This window comes from Carcharodon carcharias, chromosome 8 (genome assembly GCF_017639515.1).
Source record: "Carcharodon carcharias isolate sCarCar2 chromosome 8, sCarCar2.pri, whole genome shotgun sequence".
Classification (NCBI taxonomy): domain Eukaryota; kingdom Metazoa; phylum Chordata; class Chondrichthyes; order Lamniformes; family Lamnidae; genus Carcharodon; species Carcharodon carcharias.
In genome coordinates this window covers 120,419,882-120,436,053 of record NC_054474.1, presented here as the reverse complement: position 1 = coordinate 120,436,053, position 16,172 = coordinate 120,419,882, and the positions used below count along the sequence as shown (strand labels likewise).

The 16,172-nt window shown below is 42.5% G+C and overlaps 1 protein-coding gene across 1 annotated transcript in view; it reads left to right on the top strand.

Moving 5' to 3' along the window:
• The window catches only part of grin1a (glutamate receptor, ionotropic, N-methyl D-aspartate 1a), a 400,833-nt gene that overhangs the window by 303,773 nt on the left and 80,888 nt on the right, over window positions 1-16,172 (top strand). Inside the window, exons 7-8 of the mRNA XM_041194434.1 lie at window positions 12,699-12,873; window positions 15,383-15,527. Of these exons, the coding sequence (XP_041050368.1) occupies window positions 12,699-12,873; window positions 15,383-15,527 (320 nt within the window). The remainder of the gene's footprint in view (window positions 1-12,698; window positions 12,874-15,382; window positions 15,528-16,172) is intronic.

Genomic DNA, 16,172 nt, shown 5'->3' with positions numbered 1-16,172 from the left:
TGTAACATTCTGATATACCCAACACCCCTCACTGTAACACTCTTTTATATCACACACCCCTCACTGTAACACACTGATATACACACACCCCTCACTGTAACACTCTGATATATCTCACTTCTCTTTCTGAAAAACTCTGATATATCCCACGCTTCTAACTGTAACATTCTGATATACCCCACACCATTCACTGTTTCACTCTGTTATATTTCACAACGCTCATTGTAACACTGATATATTTCACACCATTTACTGTAATACTCTATTATACCACATACCCTCATTGTAACATTCTGAAATACCCAACTCCATTCACTGTAACAATCTAGTATATCCCACACCCCTCACTGTAACACTTTGCTCTAACCTACACTCCTCACCGTAACACTCTGATATAGCCCACATCCCTCACTGTAACACTCTGATATATCCCACATTCCTCATTGTAAGAATCTAATATATCCCACATCCCTCACTGTAACAGTGTGACAAACCCCACACCCTCATTGTAACACACTGATATACCCTACATCCTTCACTGTAACACTCTGATATATCCCACACCCCTCACAGTTAATCACTGATCTACCACACATCCTCACGGTAACACTCTATTATATCCCACACCCTCACTGTAACATACTGATATATCCCCCACCCGTCACTGTAACAACTCTGATCTAGCCCACATCCTCACAGTAACACTCTATTATATCCTACACACTCACTGTAACATACTGATATATCCCCCACCCCTTTCTGTAAAACTGCCACATCCATGCTTCAAGCTGTAACATTCTGATATAACCCACACCCCTCACTGTAACAATCTGCCATGTCCCATACCGCTGACTGTAACACACTGATATATCCACACCTCTCATAGTAACACTCTGATGTACCCACACCACTCACTGTAACACTCTGATATATCCCACACCCCTTTCAGCAAAACTCTGATATATCCCACGCTTTTGTCTGTAACATTCTGAAGTACCCCACACCCCTCACTTTTGCATTCTGATATACTTCACAACACTCACTGTAACACTAATATAATTCACACAACTTACTGTATGACACTATTATACCCTATACCCTCATTGTAACACTCTGAAATACCCCCCATCCCTCACTGTAACAATCTAGTATATCCCACAGCCCTCACTTTAACACTCTAATATATCCCACACCCCACACTCTAATACTATGATATACCCCACACCCTCATTCTAACACTCTGATATGCCCCAAATCCATCACTGTAATACTCTGATATATTCCACACCCCTCACTGTAACACGCTGATCTACCCCACATCCTCACTGTTACACTCTATTATATCCCACACCCTCACTGTAACGTACTGATATATCCCCCACCCCTGTCTGTAAAACTCTAATATATCCCATGCTTCTAACTGTAACATTCTGATATACCCCATACCCCTCACTGTAGCAATCTAGTATATCTCACACCCCTCATTGTAACTCTCGAATATATATCAAACACCCCTCACTGTAAAACTCTGATATATCCTTCATCCTCATTGTAACACTCTGATATACCCCACATCCTCATTGTAACACTCTGATATACCCCACATCCTTCACTGTAATACTCTGATATATCCCACACCCCTCACTGTATCACTCTGATCTACCCCACAACCTCACTGTAACACTATTATATACCACACCCTCACTGTAACGTATTAATATATATCCCCCAAGCCTTTCTGTAATTCTCTAATATATCCCATGCTTCTAACTATAACATTCTGATATACCCCACACCCCTCACTGTAACACACTGATATAACCACGCCCCTCATTGTAACACTCTGATGTACCCACACTCCTTACGGTAACACTCTGATATATCACATGCTTCTAAATTTAACATTCTGATATACCCAACACCCCTCACTGTAGCACTGTGTTATATCCCACACCCCTCACAGTAATACATTGATATACCCACACCCCTCACTGTAACACTCTGATGTACCCACACCCCTCACTTTAAAACCGATGAACCCACATCTCTCACTGTAACACGCTGATATATCCACGCTTCTCATTGTAACACTCTCATATATCCCACACCCTCACTGTAACACTCTGACATAACCCACACCCTCACTGTAAAGTATTGCTATATACCCCACCCGTTGCTGTACAACTCTGATATATCCCACGCTTCGAACTGTAACATTCTGATATGCTTCACACCCCTCAAGGTAACACACTGATTTACCCCCACCTCTCACTGTAACACTCTGATATATCCCAGACCTCTCATTATAACACGCTCATGTACCCACATCTCTCACTGTAACACTCCGATATATCTCACGCTTCAAAATGTAACATTCTGATATACCCAACACCCCTCACTGTAACACTCTTTTATATCACACACCCCTCAGTGTAACACACTGATATACACACACCCCTCACTGTAACACTCTGATATATCTCACTTCTCTTTCTGAAAAACTCTGATATATCCCACGCTTCTAACTGTAACATTCTGATATACCCCACACCATTCACTGTTTCACTCTGTTATATTTCACAACGCTCATTGTAACACTGATATATTTCACACCATTTACTGTAATACTCTATTATACCACATACCCTCATTGTAACATTCTGAAATACCCAACTCCACTCACTGTAACAATCTAGTATATCCCACACCCCTCACTGTAACACTTTGCTCTAACCTACACTCCTCACCGTAACACTCTGATATAGCCCACATCCCTCACTGTAACACTCTGATATATCCCACATCCCTCATTGTAAGAATCTAATATATCCCACATCCCTCACTGTAACAGTGTGACAAACCCCACACCCTCATTGTAACACACTGATATACCCTACATCCTTCACTGTAACACTCTGATATATCCCACACCCCTCACAGTTACACACTGATCTACCACACATCCTCACGGTAACACTCTATTATATCCCACACCCTCACTGTAACATACTGATATATCCCCCACCCATCACTGTAACAACTCTGATCTAGCCCACATCCTCACGGTAACACTCTATTATATCCTACACCCTCACTGTAACATACTGATATATCACCCACCCCTTTCTGTAAAACTGCCACATCCATGCTTCAAGCTGTAACATTCTGATATAACCCACACCCCTCACTGTAACAATCTGCCATGTCCCATACCGCTGACTGTAACACACTGATATATCCACACCCCTCATAGTAACACTCTGATGTACCCACACCACTCACTGCAACACTCTGATATATCCCACACCCCTTTCAGCAAAACTCTGATATATCCCACGCTTTTGTCTGTAACATTCTGAAGTACCCCACACCCCTCACTGTTGCACTCTGATATACTTCACACCACTCACTGTAACACTGATATATTTCACACAACTTACTGTATGACACTATTATACCCTATACCCTCATTGTAACAATCTGAAATACCCCCCATCCCTCACTGTAACAATCTAGTATATCCCACAGCCCTCACTTTAACACTCGAATATATCCCACACCCCACACACTAACACTATGATATACCCGACACCCTCATTCTAACACTCTGATATGCCCCAAATCCATCACTGTAATACTCTGATATATTCCACACCCCTCACTGTAACACGCTGATCTACCCCACATCCTCACTGTTACACTCTATTATATCCCACACCCCTCACTGTAACGCACTGATATATCCCCCACCCCTTTCTGTAAAACTCTAATATATCCCATGCTTCTAACTGTAACATTCTGATATACCCCATACCCCTCACTGTAGCAATCTAGTATATCTCACACCCCTCATTGTAACTCTCTAATATATCAAACACCCCTCACTGTAACACTCTGAAATATCCTTCATCCTCATTGTAACACTCTGATATACCCCACACCCTCATTGTAACACTCTGATATACCCCACACCCTCATTGTAACACTCTGATATACCCCACACCCCTCACAGTATCACTCTGATCTACCCCACAACCTCAATGTAACACTATTATATCCCACACCCTCACTGTAACGTATTGATATATCCCCCAAGCCATTCTGTAATTCTCTAATATAACCCATGCTTCTAACTGTAACATTCTGATATACCCCACACCCCTCACTGTAACACTCTGCAATGTCTCACACCCCTCACTGTAACACACTGATATAACCACGCCCCTCATTGTAACACTCTGATGTACCCACACTCCTTACGGTTACACTCTGATATATCACATGCTTCTAAATTTAACATTCTGATATACCCAACACCCCTCACTGTAGCACTGAGTTATATCCCACACCCCTCACAGTAACACATTGATATACCCACACCCCTCACTGTAACACTCTGATGTACCCACACCCCTCACTTTAAAACCGATGAACCCACATCTCTCACTGTAACACGCTGATATATCCACGCTTCTCATTGTAACACTCTCATATATCCCACACCCTCACTGTAACACTCTGACATAACCCACACCTTCAATGTAAAGTACTGCTATATACCCCAACCGTTGCTGTACAACTCTGATATATCCCACGCTTCGAACTGCAACATTCTGATATACTTCACACCCCTCAAGGTAACACACTGATATACCCCCACCCCTCACTGTAACACCATGATATATCCCAGACCTCTCACTATAACACGCTCATGTACCCACATCTCTCACTGTAACACTCCGATATATCTCACGCTTCAAAATGTAACATTCTGATATACCCAACACCCCTCACTGTAACACTCTTTTATATCACACACCCCTCACTGTAACACACTGATATACACACACCCCTCACTGTAACACTCTAATATATCTCACTTCTCTTTCTGAAAAACTCTGATATATCCCACGCTTCTAACTGTAACATTCTGATATACCCCACACCATTCACTGTTTCACGCTGTTATATTTCACAACGCTCATTGTAACACTGATATATTTCACACCATTTACTGTAATACTCTATTATACCACATACCCTCATTGTAACTTTCTGAAATACCCAACTCCACTCACTGTAACAATCTAGTATATCCCACACCCCTCACTGTAACACTTTGATCTAACCTACACTCCTCACCGTAACACTCTGATATAGCCCACATCCCTCACTGTAACACTCTGATATACCCCACATCCCTCATTGTAAGAATCTAATATATCCCACAGCCCTCACTGTAACACTCTAATATATCCCACACCCCTCAATGTAACAGTGTGACATACCCCACACCCTCATTGCAACACACTGATATACCCTACATCCTTCACTGTAACACTCTGATATATCCCACACACCTCACAGTTACACACTGATCTACCACACATCCTCACGGTAACACTATTATATCCCACACCCTCACTGTAACATACTGATATATCCCCCACCCCTTTCTGTAAAACTGCCACATCCATGCTTCAAGCTGTAACATTCTGATATAACCCACACCCCTCACTGTAACAATCTGCCATGTCCCATACCGCTGACTGTAACACACTGATATATCCACACCTCTCATAGTAACACTCTGATGTACCCACACCACTCACTGTAACACTCTGATATATCCCACACCCCTTTCAGCAAAACTCTGATATATCCCACGCTTTTGTCTGTAACATTCTGAAGTACCCCACACCCCTCACTTTTGCACTCTGATATACTTCACAACACTCACTGTAACACTAATATAATTCACACAACTTACTGTATGACACTATTATACCCTATACCCTCATTGTAACACTCTGAAATACCCCCCATCCCTCACTGTAACAATCTAGTATATCCCACAGCCCTCACTTTAACACTCTAATATATCCCACACCCCACACTCTAATACTATGATATACCCCACACCCTCATTCTAACACTCTGATATGCCCCAAATCCATCACTGTAATACTCTGATATATTCCACACCCCTCACTGTAACACGCTGATCTACCCCACATCCTCACTGTTACACTCTATTATATCCCACACCCTCACTGTAACTTACTGATATATCCCCCACCCCTGTCTGTAAAACTCTAATATATCCCATGCTTCTAACTGTAACATTCTGATATACCCCATACCCCTCACTGTAGCAATCTAGTATATCTCACACCCCTCATTGTAACTCTCGAATATATATCAAACACCCCTCACTGTAAAACTCGGATATATCCTTCATCCTCATTGTAACACTCTGATATACCCCACATCCTCATTGTAACACTCTGATATACCCCACATCCTTCACTGTAATACTCTGATATATCCCACACCCCTCACTGTATCACTCTGATCTACCCCACAACCTCACTGTAACACTATTATATCCCACACCCTCACTGTAACGTATTAATATATATCCCCCAAGCCTTTCTGTAATTCTCTAATATATCCCATGCTTCTAACTATAACATTCTGATATACCCCACACCCCTCACTGTAGCACTGAGTTATATCCCACACCCCTCACAGTAACACATTGATATACCCACACCCCTCACTGTAACACTCTGATGTACCCACACCCCTCACTTTAAAACCGATGAACCCACATCTCTCACTGTAACACGCTGATATATCCACGCTTCTCATTGTAACACTCTCATATATCCCACACCCTCACTGTAACACTCTGACATAACCCACACCCTCACTGTAAAGTACTGCTATATACCCCACCCGTTGCTGTACAACTCTGATATATCCCACGCTTCGAACTGCAACATTCTGATATGCTTCACACCCCTCAAGGTAACACACTGATATACCCCCACCCCTCACTGTAACACTCTGATATATCCCAGACCTCTCACTATAACACGCTCATGTACCCACATCTCTCACTGTAACACTCCGATATATCTCACGCTTCAAAATGTAACATTCTGATATACCCAACACCCCTCACTGTAACACTCTTTTATATCACACACCCCTCAGTGTAACATACTGATATACACACACCCCTCACTGTAACACTCTGATATATCTCACTTCTCTTTCTGAAAAACTCTGATATATCCCACGCTTCTAACTGTAACATTCGGATATACCCCACACCATTCACTGTTTCACTCTGTTATATTTCACAACGCTCATTGTAACACTGATATATTTCAAACCATTTACTGTAATACTCTATTATACCACATACCCTCATTGTAACATTCTGAAATACCCAACTCCACTCACTGTAACAATCTAGTATATCCCACACCCCTCACTGTAACACTTTGATCTAACCTACACTCCTCACCGTAACACTCTGATATAGCCCACATCCCTCACTGTAACACTCTGATATACCCCACATCCCTCATTGTAAGAATCTAATATATCCCACAGCCCTCACTGTAACACTCTAATATATCCCACACCCCTCAATGTAACAGTGTGACATACCCCACACCCTCATTGTAACACACTGATATACCCTACATCCTTCACTGTAACACTCTGATATATCCCACACCCCTCACAGTTACACACTGATCTACCACACATCCTCACGGTAACACTCTATTATATCCCACACCCTCACTGTAACATACTGATATATCCCCCACCCGTCACTGTAACAACTCTGATCTAGCCCACATCCTCACGGTAACACTCTATTATATCCTACACCCTCACTGTAACATACTGATATATCCCCCACCCCTTTCTGTAAAACTGCCACATCCATGCTTCAAGCTGTAACATTCTGATATAACCCACACCCCTCACTGTAACAATCTGCCATGTCCCATACCGCTGACTGTAACACACTGATATATCCACACCCCTCATAGTAACACTCTGATGTACCCACACCACTCACTGTAACAATCTGATATACCCCACATCCTCACGGTAACACTCTATTATATCCCACACCCCTCAATGTAACAGTGTGACATACCCCACACCCTCATTGTAACACACTGATATACCCCACATCCTTCACTGTAACACTCTGATATATCCCACACCCCTTTCAGTAAAACTCTGATATATCCCACGCTTTTATTGGTAAAATTCTGAAGTACCCCACACCCCTCACTGTTGCACTCTGATATACTTCACACCACTCACTGTAACACTGATATATTTCACACAACTTACTGTATGACACTATTATACCCTATACCTTCATTGTAACACTCTGAAATACCCCCCATCCCTCACTGTAATGATCTAGTATATCCCATAGCCCTCATTTTAACACTCTAATACATCCCACACCCCACACTCTAACATTCTGATATACCCTACACCATTCACTGTTTCACTCTGTTATATTTCACACCACTCATTGTAACACTGATATATTTCACACCATTTACTGTAATATTCTATTATACAAATACCCTCATTGTAACATTCTGAAATACCCAACTCCACTCACTGTAACAATCTAGTATATCCCACACCCCTCGCTGTAACACTTTGATCTAACCTACACTCCTCACTATAACACTCTGATATAGCCCACATCCCTCACTGTAACACTCTGATATACCCCACATCCCTCATTGTAAGAATCTAATGTATCCCACAGCCCTCACCGTAACACTCTAATATATCCCACACCCCTCAATGTAACAGTGTGACATACCCCACACCCTCATTGTAACACACTGATATACCCCACATCCTTCACTGTAACACTCTGATATATCCCACACCCCTCACAGTTACACACTGATCTACCAAACATCCTCACGGTAACACTCTCTTATATCCCACACCCTCACTGTAACATACTGATATATCCCCCACCCGTCACTGTAACAACTCTGATCTACCCCACATCCTCACGGTAACACTCTATTATATCCCACACCCTCACTGTAACATACTGATATATCCCCCACCCCTTCCTTTAAAACTCTGCTATATCCATGCTTCAAGCTGTAACATTCTGATATAACCCACACCCCTCACTGTAACACTCTGCCATGTCCCATACCGCTCACTGTAACACACTGATATATCCACACCCCTCATAGTAACACTCTGATGTACCCACACCTCTCACTGTAACACTCTGATATATCCCACACCCCTTTCAGTAAAACTCTGATATATCCCACACTTTTAACTGTAACATTCTGAAGTACCCCACACCCCTCACTGTTGCACTCTGATATATTTCACACCACTCACTGTAATACTGATGTATTTCACACCACTTACTGTACCGCTATTATACCCCATACCCTCGTTGTAACTTTCTTATATACCACACACCACTCACTGTAACAAACTAGTATATTCCGCACCCCTCACTGTAACATTCTGATATACCCCACACCCTTCACTGTTGCACTCTGATATATTTCACACCACTCACTGTAACACTGATATATTTCACACAACTTACTGTAATACTCTATTATACCCCATAACCTCATTGTAACATTCTGCTATACCCCATTCCACTCACTGTAACAATCTAGTATATCCCACACCCTTCACTGTAACACTCTGATCTACCCCACACTCCTCACTGTGACACTCTGATATAGCCCACATCCCTCACTGGAAGACTCTGATATATCCCACATCCCTCATTGCAACCATCTAGTATATCCCACAGCCATCACTGAAATACTCTAATATATCCCAAACGCCTCCCTGTAACACTCTGACATACCCCACACCCTTCACTGTAACACTATTATATCCCACACCTTCACTGTAACATACTGATATATCCCCCACCCCTTTCTGTAAAATTCTGATATATCCCATGCTTCTAGCTGTTACATTCTGATATACCCCATACCCCTCACTGTAACACCCTGATATAGCCCACACCCTTCATTGTAACACTCCGATATATCCCACACCCCTCACTGTAACACTCTGATATAGCCCACATCCCTCACTGTAACACTCTGATCTACCCCACACTCCTCAGTGTAACACTCTGATATACCCCACACCCTTCACTGTAACATACTGATATATCCCCCAACCCTTTCTGTAAAACTTTGATATATCCCATGCTTCTAGCTGTAACATTCTGATGTACCCCACACCACTCACTGTTGCACTCTGATATATTTCACACCACTCACTGTAACACTGATATATTTCACACCACTTACTGTAACACGCTATTATACCCCATACCCTCATTGTAACATTCTGATATATCCCACATCCCTCACTGTAACAATCTAGTATATCCCACAGCCCTCACTGTAACACACTGATATATCCACACCACTCATTGTAACGCTCTGATGTACCCACACTCCTCACTGTAACGCTCTGATGTACCCACAACTCTCACTGTAACACTCTGATATGTCCCACTGCCCTTTCAGTAAAACACTAATATATCCCACGCTTCTAACTGTAACATTCTGATGTACCCCACACCCCTCACTGTTGCACTCTGATATATTTCACACCACTCACTGTAACACGGATATATTTCACACAACTTACTGTATGACACTATTATACCCTATTCCCTCATTGTAACACTCTGATATACCCCACATCCCTCACTGTAACAATCTAGTATATCCCACAGCCCCAACTGTAATACACTAAAATATCCCACACCCCTCACTCTAACACTCTGATATACCCCACACCCTCATTTTAACACTCTGATATATCCCACATCCTTCACTGTAATACTCTGATATATCCCACACCCCTCACTGTAACACGCTGATCTAACCCACATCCTCACTGTAACACTCTATTATATCCCACACCCTCACTGTAACATACTGATATATCCCCCACCCCTTTCTGTAAAACTCTAATATATCCCATGCTTCTAACTGTAACACTCTGATATACCCCACACCCTCATTGTAACACCCTGATATACCCCACACCCTTCATTGTAACACTCCAATATATCCCACACCCCTCACTGTAACACGCTGATCTACCCCACATCCTCACTGTAACACTATAATATCCCACACCCTCACTGTAACATACTGATATATCCCCCACCCCTTTCTGTAAAACTCTGATATATCCCATGCTTCTAACTGTAACATTCTGATATACCCCACACCCCTCACTGTCGCACTCTGTTATATCCTACAGCCCTCACTGTAACACATTGATATACCCACACCCCTCAATGTAACACTCTGATGTACCCACACCACTCACTGTAACACTCTGATATATCCCACACCCCTTTCTGTAAAACTCTGATATATCCCACGCTTCTAAATGTAACATTCTGATATACTCCACACCCCTCACTGTTGCACTCTGACATATTTCACACCACACACTGTAACACTGATATATTTCACACCACTTACTGTAACACTCTATTATACCCCATACTCTCATTGTAACATTCTGATATACCCCACACCACTCACTGTAACAATCTAGTATATCCCACACCCCTCACTGTAACACTCTGATATACCCCACACTCCTCACTGTAACACTCTGATATACCCCACATCCCTCACTGTTACAATCGGATATACCCCACACCCTCATTGTAACACTCTGATATACCTCACATCCTTCACTGTAATACTCTGATATATCCCACACCCCTCACTGTAACTCTCTGATCTACCCCACATCCTCACTGTAAGACTCTATTATATCCCACACCCTCACTGCAACATGTTGATATATCCCCCACCCCTTTCTGTAAAAGTCTAATATATCCCATGCTTCTAACTGTAACATTCTGATATACCCCACACCCCTCATTGTAACACTCTGCTATGTCTCACACCCCTCACTGTAACACACTGATATACCCACACCCTTCATTGTAACACTGATGTACCCACACTCCTCACTGTAACACTCTGATATATCTCACGCTTCTAACTGTAACATTCTGATATACCCAACACCCCTCACTGTAACACTCTGTTATATCCCACGCCCCTCACTGTAACACACAGAAAATACCCACACCCCTCACGGTAACACTCTGATGTGCCCACACCTCTCACTGTAACACTTTGATATATCCCACTCCGCTCACTGTAACACTCTGATATATCCCACTCCCCTTTCTGTAAAACTCTGATATATCCCACGCTTCTAACTGTAACATTCTGAGATACCCCACACCCCTCACTGTTGCACTCTGATATATTTCACATCACTCATTGCAACACTGATATATTTCACGCCACTTACTGTAACACTCTATTATACCCCATACCCTCATTGTAACATTCTGATATACCCCACACCCCTCACTGTAACGTACTGATATATCCCCCAACCTTTTCTTCAAAACTCTGATATATCCCATGCTTCTAACTGTAACATTCTGATATACCCCACACCCCTCACTGTAACACTCTGATGTACCCACATCTCTCACTGTAATACTCTGATATATCTCACGCTTCTAACTGTAACATTCTGATATATCCCACACCCCTTTCTGTAAAACTCTGATATATCCCACAGCCCTTTCTGTAAAACTCTGATATATCCCACGCTTCTAACTGTAACATTCTGATGTACCCCACTCCCCTCACTGTTGCTCTCTGATATATTTCACACCACTCACTGTAACACTGATATATTTCACACCACTTACTGTAACACTCTGATATACCCCACAATCTCATTGTGTCTTTCTGATTTCACATCTGCTTGTTTGGTTTCCTGTGCAGGTGTAATTGGTTTGCAACTGATCGATGGTAAAAATGAAACTGCTCACATTAATGACGCTGTGGGTATTGTGGCACAATCCATTCATGAACTCTTTGAAAAGGAAAACATCACCGACCCACCCAAAGGTTGTGTGGGGAACACCAACATCTGGAAAACTGGGCCACTCTTTAAAAGGTAACAAGTTCGGTGCAGGCTTTCTGTCACTGTACTCGTGATGCTGTGTACCTTCACCTTCAAATAATCAGCTCATGGCTCTGCCTAGAATGCTAGACCTGTCCTTTTTAGATCCTATATATCCACTGGGTTTCTTTGTTAATTTAAAATATGTTGTTAGACGAACAAAAATCTGTTAAAACATGTGTGGGCCCAGTCGTATAAACATTTGGCACATACAGGGTAATGTGGGACTGAATACAATAACGTCCACACAGTGGTGTAAGAAGGCACATGACCCAGACCTTGTCTATTAGCTGATTTTAAGTTTCCGACTCACTGGGAGTATCTGCGGTGTAAACACTGTTCGTCTGCCTGTGGCTTTTTAACCCAGCCACTGAACTAGCAAAACATTCCCAGGATTCTTGGCCAATTAGCTAAATAGGGTGTGATGATAACCTGCATGGGTCAGTTTCAACTCCAGTGTTTAAAGGGACAGTGTATGTGCAATCAGAGTGTTTGATGAATGCTCCTGGGTATTCCACTCTGTGGACACAAATTCAATAGCAGCTTTCAAAAGGGCATTGAATAAATGCTTGAACATAAACATTTGCAGGAACAAAGGGAAAAGACCAGGAGATTGGAATTAATTGGATTTCTCTTCAAAAGAACCTGTATAGACTCATTGGGCAGAATGGCCTTCTCTGTTTTACTGTTCTATAGTTCTGTGCTGTGTCATTTCCTGATGGTATGATGAGGTGCAAATATAAATGGAAGTTGATTTCTTCTTTTCATCTTCTTTCTTTCTGTTCATTAGTTAACCTCTCCTCTTTCAGATGTTGTTGGGCCCACAGTGTTTTCTGTTTTATTTCAGATTTTAGGTTTTTATTTACCTCTTTTTTTGTTACTGTCTCTCTTATTCAGAGACAGCCAGTCAGTGTTCATTAACTGTCAATGTTATTGGCTTTTTATATTCTTCATTTAAATCTGATGGTATATCATTAATGATCTTGTAACACTTAGGTTACTGGACAGAATAAATTTTCTATGTTACTTTGATGTTCCTGCAATTAATACTCCCTATGATGGCCATATTGAATTGTCATCCTGAGCCAAGAGATTGTGATTCTCGCAGCTTGCCAGTTCTGCTCTGCATCCAGTCATTCTGCAGGATTTGCAAGTTGTTCCAAGTGACTGCCCTGTTAACATCCTGCAGCCTTTGATGTTCCTGACCTTCCTTTGGTCCAGAAATTTTCCGCTCGTTGGGAGGGCGCATGCCCTACCTGAATGAGTTGTAAAATGACACACAATAACGTTGGGCGAGCGTCCGGACGTCATCGCGCACACATGCAACATTTTGGTCAGCAGGCGCACACAGGAGTTGGCAGTGCGCCACCAGCAATTAAGAGGCCTATTAAGGCCATTAAAGTTATAATTGAATTAAATTTTTCACTGCCCATCCAACCTTACGCTTGGTAGGCAGACAAAAAGGCCAAGCGGCCTTTGGATTTTTTAGGAAAGGTCATCCACGGGCAGGATGAGGTTCCCAATAGCTATTAAAAATTAAATTAAAATTTTAACATTTTGTTAATAGCATGTCCTTGTGACAGAGTCACATAAGTAAGGACATGTTTTTTAACATTTTAAAAATTCTTTATTTTTAATTTTTTTTAATCCACATCTCCCTGTAGCAGCTCTGTGCCTCAGGGAGCTTTTCCAGTGCACACCCACACATGTGCTCGAACTTGCGCGCTCACCCTCCTCCCCCACCTCCCACACAGGCAGCGCTGTAGCGTGCTTTTCATGCTGGGCGGGCCTTAATTGGCCAGAGAGCGTGAAATCACGGTCCAGCCCCAATCGTGGGCGGCAGTTGGCTTCCCAACCACTCCTGCCTGCCCCCACCAAGCCAGCCTGACAAGCGCAATATTCTGGCCTTGGTGTCATTCTCTACTACACTGGTTGAAATTAGATTTACTGAATTTCCCAGGCTTTCCCAAGCTCCTGCTGTAATCCCAGAATAAGATGCATCTAAGCATTTCCCTGGCTTCCATCAGGTTCCATAAAAATTCCAATGGGATATCAGGAGAACCTCTACAGAAATGACTGGCAATGATACTTTTACCTGACACAAATACTGAGCATTTATAATGTACATTTTTATTTCTTCCCCTGGTCGTTCTTCATATGGAGGTGAGCCCAGCCTAATCTTCACCCAATACTCAGCCAGGTACATGTTCCAGCAGGGGTACTGGATGATGATTTGGACCTTAGCTTATGTTGTCTTCTTCCTAGCCAGAAATGCCAAGGGTGGTTGGAGCACTGTAAGCACAGCCTCAGCTGAGATCAGGAGTAGTATAGATTTCACAGAGGTTAGCATAGGCTTCAGTTCAGTAAACAGCCCGCAGGTCAGCACCCACACTTTAACATTTAGCCACTCTTATTTTCAGGAAATCAGGAACTGTAAGATCGCATGAATTCCAGTTATGTCCACTGTACAATTACTGAGGTGTTGTGTGTTCATTACCTGCAGGGTTCTGCTGTCCACTAAATATCGTGAAGGGTTCACAGGACAAGTGGAATTTAACGATGAAGGGGATCGGAAGTTTTCTAACTACAGCATTGTCAATGTGCAAAAAGGGAAACTTGTGCAAATTGGAGTGTACAACGGGACAGATGTACGTATGAAAACCAGAGGATTAATGTTAGCTTTGACCTGGGATTAAGTCTCAACCTTGACCCTAACACTGACCCTGATGTTCTAAATCAAGCAATCCAAAGCGTGACATTTGCAGACATAGGGGAAAACCAACACAATGTTCAATTTTTCCTCTGTGAAGCAGCATGGGACATGAAAAGTGTTATATAAATGCAGAATGGTGTTATGTAAAGATAAGTTACCAAGACCACCTACTTCCAACTCCATAACATCAGCCATCTCCACCCTGCCTCAACTAATCTGCTTCTGAAACTTTCATCTATGCCTCTGATATCCCTGGACTTCATTATCCCAAAGCTCTCCTGGCTGCTATCCCAGCTTCCACTGTCTGTAAACTGGAGTTCATCCAAAACTCCACTGTCCATATCCTTTCTCACAGCGCGTTCTGCTCACCAACACCCCTGTGGTCACTGAACTATGTTGGCTCCCGTTCTGGCAATGTCACGATTTAAAAATTTCCATCCTTGTTTTCAAATCCCTCCATGCTTTATCTCTGTCTAACGCTTTAACCTTTTCCAGCTCTACAAGGCTTTGAGATTTCTGAGCACCTCCAATACTGGCCACTTGGGCATCCCTGATTTTAATCATTCCATCATTGGCGGTT